At 41.9% G+C, this 12,379-nt stretch overlaps 1 protein-coding gene across 5 annotated transcripts in view; it reads right to left on the bottom strand.

The window, feature by feature from the left end:
• Positions 1-1,880: 1,880 nt before the first annotated feature.
• Positions 1,881-12,379, bottom strand: part of vari (MAGUK p55 subfamily member vari) — a 106,458-nt gene continuing 95,959 nt past the window's right edge. For all 5 annotated transcript variants that reach the window (XM_070531037.1, XM_070531036.1, XM_070531038.1 and 2 more), the window contains one exon: positions 1,881-6,164. In XM_070531037.1, coding sequence (XP_070387138.1) covers positions 5,988-6,164 — 177 coding nt within the window. In that variant the 3' untranslated portion in view covers positions 1,881-5,987. The remainder of the gene's footprint in view (positions 6,165-12,379) is intronic.

Genomic DNA, 12,379 nt, shown 5'->3' with positions numbered 1-12,379 from the left:
CAACTCTCCTGAAGTCACTTTGCAGTGTCCTGTGTGAATCTGAACGTGAGAACGAGGCCTTCTCGGTGCGCTGCGCTCAAGAAACGCCGAGGGACGACCGACTTCGGTTATGAGCATCATCGAGCGACATCCCTCCGGACAGCGGATGCAGTCCCCTGACCATCGGGATCTCCCTCCCCCGGCGGGGCGGTCTGTTACGTTTCGCCTACGACGCGCGCGGTAAAGCCGGCGCGGATGCAACGTACGCCGGAGCTTCGTTCAAAGCGGCGGACATTTTGGCCCGTTCGGAGCGGCCGCGACGCATCCCCGCCGAGCGCGTCCCGGCATGTTCAGTGCCACGTGTCTTTGTGTGTGCGTGTGTGTGTGTGCCCACGCTTGTCAAAGCGCGGCAGCCGGGGAGAGGAGCTCCCCCAGTGTGAAGCGAGGAGGTCTGACCGGCGCCGGCCCGGCTGATGCGTCACCTCCTTGTCCCAACGTGTCTCTCAGTCCGTCCGTCGCCGCTGTCACGTGGTGTCGTCCCGTGACCTTCCTTCTTGCCCGCGACGCCAAGAGTATAAGAGCAGCTGCCCCCGGACGCCAGGAGAGAGGCTCCGATTTCTTCTGTTGAGTAACGTGCTCTCCCGTCTCTCTACTTCGGTCGACCTGACCGCCCGCTCTTTGCGATGCTAGAATAAACAAGTTGTTCTGTTAGCAGTCGCCTCATGCTTTGCTGGGACCTTCGGATGCTTCCAGTGTGCCCCAGGCCGCCAGGCCAACGCTACCCTTGGGGCTTGCGACCCATTCGCAACAACGGGCGCCAACGGTCCGGTTGCAACAACGGGTGTCAGCACTGAGGTTCCAACAGCTGATGGCAGCGCTGAGATTTCAATAGCCGGTGCCATCGGTGCGGTTCAAACAATGCTAACAGTGCTTGTAGCTGCCACCTCAAGTTTGATCGTTGCTAGTGGCAGAGCCATTTTCAGCAAGCGGCCATGCTTGTGGTTGGTTATGGCTCAGCATGTGGTTTTCCTGGCTTCCAGTAACTGCAGTGAACCAGCTGCCAAGCCTTTCCTAGCACCTACTGGCAGCGACAAAAGCGACCATCGCGGAGCAAAAATATTTAATATAAAATTAAAGAGCATGGTGCCTTTAGTGGAACCGACTACTCTCCACAAGGGAAACAAAAACTAAACACACCAGAAGCCACTGAAGAGTCAAATATCACAAACATTGCTGAATTTCTGCATACAAGCAAAGAAATTAAGGCACAGAAGAGAGTCAGAGGACACTCCGAAAACCCCGCAGCTTTGTACATAGGTGGAAGGACACATAAGAGTTCAAGGACATCCACAGAGTTGACAGCTTTGCAGCTGCAAGACCTGATGTACCTACACATAATTGCATAACAGAACACAACTAATCGAGCCCATAACAGAGCACAGGTGCGTGCCCTTTCACAAAGATGCTCCGCGTGCTAGGTCTCTATGCTATACTGATAATCTAGTGCACACTGAACATTGTGCAAAATACTTCCAAGTGGTGACATGAGCAGTGTCTAAGTGTACATAAAAAAACGCAGCGTTCGGCGCGGCAACGAAATGTGCGCCTGAGCAAGCGACGCACGCCTGAGCCTTCGAAACAGCTCGTTTCTAAGGCAACACCGCATTCACTAGAGGCGCGTTTGTACCGCTTTGAAGCATCGAACTCGTGGCTCAGTGGTAGCGCCTCCGTCTCACACTCCGGAGACCCTGGTTCGATTCCCACCCAGCCCATCTTGCAAGTTGTTTTTTATTCATGAAGTGCCTGCTGGGATTTATCGCTCACGGCCAACGCCGCCGACACCGGCTTTTCTGCGACACGAGCTCCTTAACGCTGTCGCGTTAAAAAACATGCAAGAATCATTCTGGCATGAATGCAACACAACTTTATTGTGCAGCTGTCAAAGGCACACCTCTGGACGGATGATGCCAGAATGGCAACCAGGTAACAGGTCTATAAAAATCTCAGTTGTAAAGACCTCAGATATATAAGACACGTGAACTAACAAATGAAAATTCAAGCACAAATGTAAAAAGAGAATGGCTGTATAGTGCCTTGAAAGCATACTTCCAGTCTGTTTCATCTGCAATGCAACAGCATCTTCAAGCATTGCGAGATCTGTTTCTCGTGCAGTGGCTCTCGTGGCTCTCAGTGGCTTTCTCGTGCAGTCAAAATTCTGTTGATGTTATTACGGTATGACTAAACAATAAAATGTATGTGCATTACAGAACTATATGCCACTCTTCAGACATGTTATGCCAGCAATACAGCAGAGAAACAGTTCAGGACAGTAAAAAATAAGGCACAATGTACCTAAACCACAACCAAAAGTGCCTGGTTGCTATTCATGAAGTAGCTACCTGGCACTAAGAGTCACAGATACAGTCAAAGTAACACAACTGTGTGCCATGACATTCCTACAACTTCATGAACTAAAGGTGAACGGTATCTAATCAACCCAGAAGGCCAGTTTTTATCAGTGTTAAGCTAAAGTTTTTCACTGAGATAGGCTTCTATAGCATGTAATGAAACATCTATCTTTGCACATAATCATGCGACAACAGCACGAAGTCGACCTGCAACAATTCTTTTACCTAGAATTCTCAACTGGCAAACTTTGAAACAAATGCAAGTGGCACAGAACTTGAGCAATATTTGACCAATAATACCAAGCTTTCTACAAATGCCACTTGTAAATCCAGGTGCGGAAGAGAGATCCTCAAATGAACACAAAATAAAGACGCCCAAATTAATTCTATCATACAAAGCCCTCTTACATACATCACATTACTCAATTTTTTCCCCAGAATATAGTTCATCTGAATGAGCGCATGTATCATGTTGTAGCAAAAGAATATCTACACAAAGTATAAAAAAACATACTTCATTCTTGAAATGAAAACCCCTCAAAAGTATGTCATGGTTCTGTAAAAAAAAATAGACTGCACTTGGTCATCATACAAATTTACATCAAAATTCTGCATGGCACATAATCAGTCGCAGATGATGATGTAAAATGTGTTGCACCTCTACACAAAAATTCATTTCAATTATCTGTGGTGTCAGTAAATACAGTCTTACCACAAGATATATTTTACAGGGCAAAACAATATTTTCAACTATTAAAAGCACAAGTGTTTAATGCTTCAGCTTACAGAATATCATATATATGAATATCCACAACTACAACATACGTGGAAATTCACAGGTTTCTAGATAAAGTAAAATTATTACTCGCAGAAACATTATTATGCCAGAAGCATATTACTCTTGGTTATTACTACCTCCTCTGTTATGTTTCATTTGAATACCTGAGCACTCGTCAAATGACAAAGTGTTGCTGTTGCACCATGTTATCACCTTGGTACCAAAATGTGCATTTAATCTATGAATACAAAAATACAGCTACAATCACACATAGCCAAAACCTACAATGCATTTGATCTTTGCTCACAGGCAGCACCCAGTGTGAAATTCTGCAGAATGCATTTCATAAAACTACACACACATAATGACCACGTGAGCACCGATGATCCCTCGCACTACCTTATCATATCATTCTAGTCACACAAAAAAAAGGGGGGGGGGCCTCACACTTGGAAAAAACAGGCTGCTCACAGGTACTCTATTGTATTAAGTATATGCTTCATATCTGCGACACTTTCTCATTCCTGTGCCATCATATGCCCTGCTCTATGGAGCACCAATCTACTGAGCACTGCAAACAAGCATATCACACTAAATTGCAGCACCATCGCCTGAAGTTACATGGAAATATCCAAAACAGGAGCACATGATTTGTTAAGCCAGATTTCTAACTTTGCATGCAAACTGGCAAGCTTATCAAAAGATGTGCACATTAATTTTTTTTGTCATTATTCATGCAAGGCATCAGCAATAACCACAGAAGCTGTTGCGTAACGAGCAAAGAGCTGTGTATTTCACCTTATTGAAACATTTAAATTAATAACAAATCAAAATATGTATTCATGGAAATAAATGTGCTTAAAATTCCGGGGTTTTGAGTGCCAAAGCCATGATCTGATCATGAGGCATGCCGTAGTGGGGGATCCCACATTAATTTTGATCACCTGGGGTTCTTTAATGTGCACCCAATGCACTATACACGAGCATTTTTTGAATTCCACTCTTATCAGAATGTGGTTACCACATCTGGGATTGAACCGGGAAATCATATCTGCTTTAATGGCATATAATTATAAGAAAAGTTGACAACTAAACTCCTGTTTTTCTTGTCTTACTGCAGCATTCAATATTACATATTAGTAACACGACAGAAGTATCAGTAACAGGAATGGTATGTGATTTCACTGGTAAGCCACTGGTAAACAAAAGAGCAACAGTCAAATGTTAGTGTGCTCTGCATGGAACTGGATGCAGATGATATGCTGTATGGTGAGTGATGTGTGTGTAATGTTTCAGGTGGCATCACCGGTTATAAAAAAGTGGCACAATGCCTGTGTTCACTCAACACATGCGCACACATGCACAAACATGCACACTCACATACACACAAAAAAGGACATTTCACCCTTTGCATAAGGGAAACTATGCACATACTGTAATAATAAGCAAGGAGCAAAATCAACAAACAGCTTTAAAATGGAATGCACAACACAAAGAACTGCATCTGATGTAAAACAATGCTGCTAAGGCAGCTATCTCTGAGATTACTCATTTGGCCAATAAAATGTTGTCAAGTTAAATGCCTAGATGCAGTATTAAGGAGCTGCTCTGGTACTTGCCACAGGCATCACAGCTATTAAAATGCCAAATATTAGGCAAATGGACGGAGTTAGCATGGCTCTGGCAAGCACTGTGCAACATACATTTTCAGGTTCCAAAATACAAGTGACATGAGAAAAAGCCGTGTCACACTGTAAAAAAAAAAATGATGAGATTCATCCAAATTGAATTATGGCATGTGCTAAGCATACAACCAGAGCTAAGCACAACACAAATAGTAGAAAACAACTTGAACGCCTTTTATGTACGTATAGCTACCATACGAGAGGGGACCCAAAAGCATGACAATTGTTTCACTGAGGCAAAAGGGGATTCAATACCGATCCGTGACACTGGCACACCTATTCCACTATCGTCTCCATCAGCTGGCCAAGCAGCGTCCTTCCTTATGTAAAGTTTCACCAGCTCCCTGCATTTCTTTCTTTTGAGCCTCTGTGGCTGTCTGAATCGGTTTTGCGATAGCGGATGTAAAAGAGCAACAGGTGTGCCTCAAGTTCTGTTCCCTTTTTGTGAATTTCTTTTATATCCAAGGGCATGTGCTTTTTTCATTTGTGCCACAAGGTCAGACCGCCAATCAGCATTCTTACACTGAAATACTCAATCAGTCATGTGATGTAGTTCAAAGAAAACACCTCAATCTGTGTAACTCAGACAAATGGCAACACTCCCACCTGCATAGCACTGAATGTGCAGCACTTTCTGACAAAAATGAGATGACAACACAGCCTCATTCTCCATATACTCCTCATAATTTACCCCTTGCAACTCATCTGCAAAAGTGAAACTAATTCAGCAGAAGTTTTTTTCAAAATGTGGAAGAGCTAAAGAAGAAAACAACAAAAGCACTAAGGGTCATCAGTTTGCAAGGGTTGCTGTACAGTTCTGAACAATAGATACAGCAGTAGGACAAGTCCATTGCATCTAAAAGGGAGTGCTTTGAAGGCGATTAATGTTTGGGAATGTTAGAACTATGCTAACTAAAGAAGAATAATTATCGTTGCTATGGGTCCTCTCTTGTATAACTGCTACATTAGACATAAACCCAATCAGCATCAACTCATTATGTTAAAGAATGGCTTTTAAAATCTTGAAATACTTTCAGATGTTTAATTTCTTACTGCTAACACAGTTAATTCACATAGGCCAACTAAAACCAGGATACTTTCAGACTTTCAACTGCATCAAACTAGCAAAAGGAAATCTTAGTAAACCCATGAAATGGGAACCCACTGAGGTTCTGTTGATAATGAATCAATCACATCCTTGAGCTGTTCGAAGGTCTTTTCAAAGTTGTTGTTCACAAGCACGGTGTCGAAATATCGCTCATATGCTCTTTGAAGTTGGGCACTTTCCTCAATGGTCCTCTTGAGATCTTCATCCTGTGGGAAAAAAAAATTATAAAGCAGGCTGAGGTCCACAAAACATGCAAATATGAGTGACAGCTTGTAATTGAGGGTCCAGTTAGGGCAGAAGAGTTGTCTCTGACCGACTGTCATTGACTGATTGTTATGGTAACAGCAACATGATTACAATAACATAAACGAGTAACCAAATAAATGCAGTTTGATCAGATTATACCTGAGCCCCCTCTGCTCTGAGGCCAGGGCTCAACCAACTATGGCATCAGAATAGTACTCATACCTACACATACTAACTACTAACAGCATCTGGTGTCTGTGAAGGAATGAAGCATGCAGCATGCACTGAGTGCAGGATAGAGGTGATTTCAGAATTCAGTGGCCTTGCAATGCAAAGAGCATGGTGCCTGAACAATGTGCTAGTGTTGGTGATGGTTTCAGCATTCAGTCTCACTGCACTGCACTGCTTGCACTGTGTGCAGTTGTGTAGCCAGGAATTTTTTGGGGGGAGGGGGGCTAGCTCTTGATCGGGGGAGGGGAGCAGGTGGGTGTTGTTGCACATCGTTTCATTCTAGGTATCCTGGTACACAAATATTTCAAGGAGGGAGTGGGGTAGGAATGTGCTCGTTGTGCTCTCACCTTGGCTATGCCCCTGACTGTGTGTACATGCACTACACTGCTGCAGTGCATTGCACACACTGCATTCAGGCAATGGCAAACATCCCAAGCTATACATGTGATGTAACTTCACTGTGCCATGAAATCTACTATGGTGCCAGGTTATTGACATGAAACGTTTTGTATTTCTGTCAGCTTAGGAGGTTGCTTACTAAAGCCACATGTAACGAAATATGTACAATACTAATACCACTTACACCTTTACAACTGCACTACCCAGACGCCTTACTTTGGTATCGTTAAGCAGAAAGAAGCCATTACTCGATCATGCATGTGCCGTATGCACAGATGGCACCGCTGTCGTGCCACGCATGATGTAATCAGAGTTAATTGTAGCCTCGCGCACAGCATTCAGAAAGGTATAGCTCGGCAGTATGTTTGTTGTTTCGAATAGAAGTTGCTCGATTTGAGAAAGCTCACTATGGCATAGTAGGTATAATTCATCTAACTCGAACCAGTGCTTATCAGGAGTTTTACGGCCTAGAAGTGTGCAATTTGTTGCAGAAATTTCACACTGGCTCAGCTATGGCACCCTTGCATTCAACACATAGAATCCAGAAATGGCTTGAAGAGACTCTGGCAACAAGAAACACGAATACCCAACCCCTTTGGCCACAGCGAAACATGTCTATCTGGGGGAGAACTAGTGCAGGAGATTGAGGCAAATGCAGGCTCCCCAACCATCTACAAGTGTGGCGGGCATGAGCAATATGCAATATGCAAATGCAATATATTAAAATTGGTCTATGGTGCATGATACTGAGATAGGGTTAACCAAGGAATCATGTTCGGAGGCTGGCAGCTATATTCTTAAAGCTTTATCAACTTAAATGATGCAGGCTATCATCATTAAACTTGGTGCATTTAACATCCTTATGCCTGAAGTAATTTTTGTGACACCTATGTATCATGCATAATGTAGAAACAGCCTTTCAACTTTTACAGCATCTAATTAAGCTAAACTTTTCCGTTAACCACAAGAAACTTTCACTTCCAATTTTGGTTAAATGGTTGACAGCATATAAAACACGAAACTCTTCAGTGGAGTTAACTTCGTGCGGACATGGACATTTCAAGAATGCTGCAACAAGCAAGGTATTACGGCACCTCAAACAATTACATGTTAATGAAAAAAATCCAAAGCATCAAACTAAGCATAACTACTTGTCCGCTTAACTGCACAAAACAAATGTGTGATGAATATGAGAATTAACCCAAATAAACGCCAAGAACTACGCATGTTCTACACTACAATACATACTCGTCCCTTTAGCTGTAAAAAAAGAAAAACATGGATGACATCAGAACATAAAAGAGTTAAAACAGAAAGAACTGAAGGTAAATTGGAGACTGTTGCTACTTTCTACACCTACTCACTAATGAATACATACTTTTCCTTTTTGCTGTAAAAAATGTAAATATATAGGACATAAGAGTTACATCAGAGAATATTGCAACAGAAAATAATTTTGCATTCAACCACAAATGCTGTAATAAAAAAAAGGAATGCTAAAGACAAAAACATCAACAAAACAACATTTTACATACACAGAAAGTGTCTGTCAAACAAACTGAACAATTTATAAAGCATATTTCAAATTTGTTTACTTAAAATTGTTTAAAGGCTCCATGAAAGCCTACAGGCAATTTTCAATTGATTTTTTGGATTTGGCAGGGACAGGAAGATAGCCCCAATAATCGCCCAGTCTGAATAATTCAATGTTAGCAAATACCGTTACTAGGCATAGAATGGCTTAAAGAAGTAGCTACTAATGCCCTGCTTAATGGTACATTTGCACACCGTTTGGCTCGTATCTGCACAAGATTCATGTTGTCTCTGTGCACACCAAACAATTTCATTACACCCTTCGTGATATCTGCCGCTGACAGCTGCAGGCAGTCACTATCTTGGTTGTCAGAGTCGGATTTGTTTTCTGGCAGCCGGATAGCTTGCTGCACAATTTCTTTTTCTATGGACTCCCTACATGTAGTCCAACCCTGTTGACATTACATTCACAAAGTCTCGAAATGTCATGGTGGACAGAATGTCGACCCTGACACTTCACAGATTTCAAGTAGGGCCTCTCTTGAACTGTCTTACTGATTATGGCCAATTTTTTTTTTTTGCAAGCAACAAAGTTGCAGGCTTTCTTCCATTTTTCACAACGCTTGACAGTAGTGAGACAGACAAAATGGCACCACAGCACCAAGGGCACAAATCAGTGAAAGCCACACAAAGACCTTGCCTTATAGCATCCATGTGCACCAATGGCTAAAACCACCGAAAATCAAGAATGCAAAATGAAGCTGGTGTGATGACAGCACAGTGTTGGAAACAAATGAAGAAAAAGTGAAGCAGCATCCCCTGGCAGTGCAACTTAGAAGCTCAATAAAAGTGCAAAGACAAGCCACTCAAGGGTGCAAACCCAAATGCAACATCCTGGTTCCCATGCTCAGCTACTGAATAAGGTCAGCTTAACTGTGCCACATTAAACTGAAAAATCAAACTTTCAGACTTAATATTGTCAAGAAAACCTGTCATGAAAATGTGCTTGCTTGATGAGAAACCCAATGATCCATTGCATGAGCGTAAAACGTTGATGCCTAAAGTTTAGAAGTAAAAAAAGAAAACACTCGCAACAGTATTTTAGACATTGAAACACACAGTCATAAAAGTCTCGTAGTCATAGAAGTCTCACACTCACAGTGCAGTTGTTTTTGATCGGTGATGCTTTCTACAGGATAACCACCATATATTACAACTCGTGGACTTCGGGGTATGTCTAATCATACATTATTTGGCACTTTTATGCTTCCAGTAAGCAAGATACTATGTTTTGGTACCAAGCATGAGCGGTGTGCTTTGACCACTGGTCACAGAAGCACGTCAATCTGCTCATTCAGAGGCAACTATGTTCAGATCTGCAAAGCGTTGTATTTAATAATTACATAATCTTTTGCAATGTAAAAATATGAGACAACGTTTCGTCCACTTTCCATGATGCATACATACATCTCTCTTTCATATGTGACACACTATTATTTTGTGGTGATGCGAGCAGTGAGAGAACTCTCTGCAGTCTTAGTTGCCTGCTATATATGAGACGTAGTATGGTGGCTTTTGCAGGCGATGGCTTGATCCCAGGATGCATGCACTCTCGAATGCTACAGCAACCCAGAGCTTTCCAAGTTCTTAACTGCACCAGTTAAGGATGGTTTATATTTGAACGTTTGGCACACTCAGTGCCTGTTGTTAAAGAACAAGAGCTGCTATACAATATTTTCAAGCATGTGGCCATGCACCGCACCAATATGCAATAAGAAGCTTCGAACCATTGCACGATGCGTCACATCTGGCAGCCTGGTGCGGCCAGAGTCATGACCGAGCCATGTTACGATAAACACACCAAATGCTTCACCTACTTCTGAGCACCGGATTTCGCAGTGTCAAATCATCCCCAATTACAAATGCCAAGTATGCTGACCACATCGAAATGTAAACAAGCCCTTAGTCCTTACACATTGGGGTCAAGCAATCATGCACACAAGCAGTTCATGCCCATACTAAGATGGACATGGACCAACAATGAGCACCAGGCTTTAGCAGTATACATGTGTACCCTCACCTATAGTGCCAGTACTTATTAGCCGATTGCGGAGATGGAACTATTGGCTATGAACTGAGCATTTTTTAAAAAAGACTTGGTTGTGTACGAAACGTTGGCTCAGTGGGTTTTCTTTGATATCCAGTAATTTGACAACCCAATAATGCTGCATTACTTTCTGATCACATAAAACACGAACTAATGAGCGTTTAATGTAATATATAGTATTCTGGCTTTTGAGGAAGCCTCATAAGAGAATTTCACGGAACTAAAATATCTGTGAATGTTGGCTACATTTTTCATTACTTGACCTTCAGTCAAGTGGATAAGATAATTTTTTATGTCTGTTATTAGGCTAACATGAACAATATTGTAGTAAGGCTACAATATTGTACTAGTTCTATCACAACTTAAATAAATAGATATAGTGTAAAAGATGACACATACAGGAAGTACAGCCACTTAAGGTTAATTGGCCAGCACTGTGGTTGGTCTCCGTATATACTATCATCTGTTTACTGAAAATAATTATACTCCATAGCTACCAACACTTTATACTTCTCATGGTAAGAGAGATGAGGCCTGAAAGAAGCCACAGAAATGTTGCCAGCAACAGCATGCACATATATGCTCTACATTGTGGTCACAAGCACTAATTTATCTGGTTATGTTTTATCAAGACAATCAGCATTTGTTTAAAGTCATCACAGTTGACAAAAAAAGTTAAAAACATATACAGTACCCAAGAAACAAAATTTTATATATAGGGTGTCCCACGTAACTTTAGCCAAACTTTAAAAATGTGCAAATGCCACGTAGCTGGACAGAAGCAAGGTAATGCTGCTTGCCATCATTTGGAGATACTCTGATTCTTTTTGGCACTAACTATGTAAAGCAGAATGCAAAAAATAATTAGAGTATCTCCAAGCGACAGCAAACAGCATTACCTTGGTCCTGTCCAGCTACATGGAATTTGCATATTTTTAATGTTTGGCTAAAGTTACACAGAAAACCCTGTATATACTCAAACACTTCCTTATTAAACCTAGTAAGCAAAAGTACTGTAGAACCTAAAGTAGATGTTGCAAAAAAAAAAGAAAGAAAGAAAATTTATTTACTATACGTACTGTAGGTTTACACTGGCTAGAGTGTTCATCAGTTTTTCTTATAAGGCATTGGTTCAATCCCAACTGCAGTGTATAATCTTACAAAACAATACATTGAGTTATATTTTTAAAAAATCATGAGCCATTTCACTCTGTAAAGGTGGATGACCAGCGAAGCTGTTTAGCACATGATACAGAGGTGACAGAATTTCGAATAAAGGTACAAACTCATTTATTGTCTAGATCAGTGGTCATTGTGACAAAAGCTACGCACACACATTTACTATCATTCGCGTGGACGATGAGACCGCTGCCCCGAGGAGCCGGAGGAACTAGACACGCATGACATTTCGAGGACCGCCACCATGGGAAAGCGGAAAAAAAGGAAACTAGATACGCAAGCGCTTGGAACGCCAACAAAGAGGGCGGTGCGAACGTAGACATGGCCAATGTGGGTTGGCTTTTTGGGCTAAGATCCGATTGTAGTCATTTTGTGACTATGGTGTCTTCTGCCCCTTTGGGCTCTCTGGGAACATTCGAAATAAAATCTCTGTTCTTACCCTTACACCTGGGACCTCTTTAGGTCCCAGCTGCAAGGGTAAGGTGGCTAGGCTCCTGGTGGCTCCTGGTCCCAGGTGGCTAGGCTCCTGTGCATTTTTCGTGTAAAAATGCACAGCAGCCTAGCCGTAAACAGCTTCGCTGTAAAAAATTATTTTAAAAATGTGAGGGTCCCTTGCAGTCTCGTACTTTGGAACCCTCATCTGTATATCTTATATGCTGTAATTAACACACAATATAATAATAATAATAATAATAATAAACTGATTTGATTTGATTTGAAAGTTAA

The sequence above is a fragment of the Dermacentor albipictus genome, chromosome 1, assembly GCF_038994185.2.
Source record: "Dermacentor albipictus isolate Rhodes 1998 colony chromosome 1, USDA_Dalb.pri_finalv2, whole genome shotgun sequence".
In the NCBI taxonomy this organism is placed as follows: Eukaryota; Metazoa; Arthropoda; class Arachnida; order Ixodida; family Ixodidae; genus Dermacentor; species Dermacentor albipictus.
The sequence above is the reverse complement of the archived record's forward strand: the minus strand, read 5'-3'. Positions and strand labels throughout refer to the sequence as shown.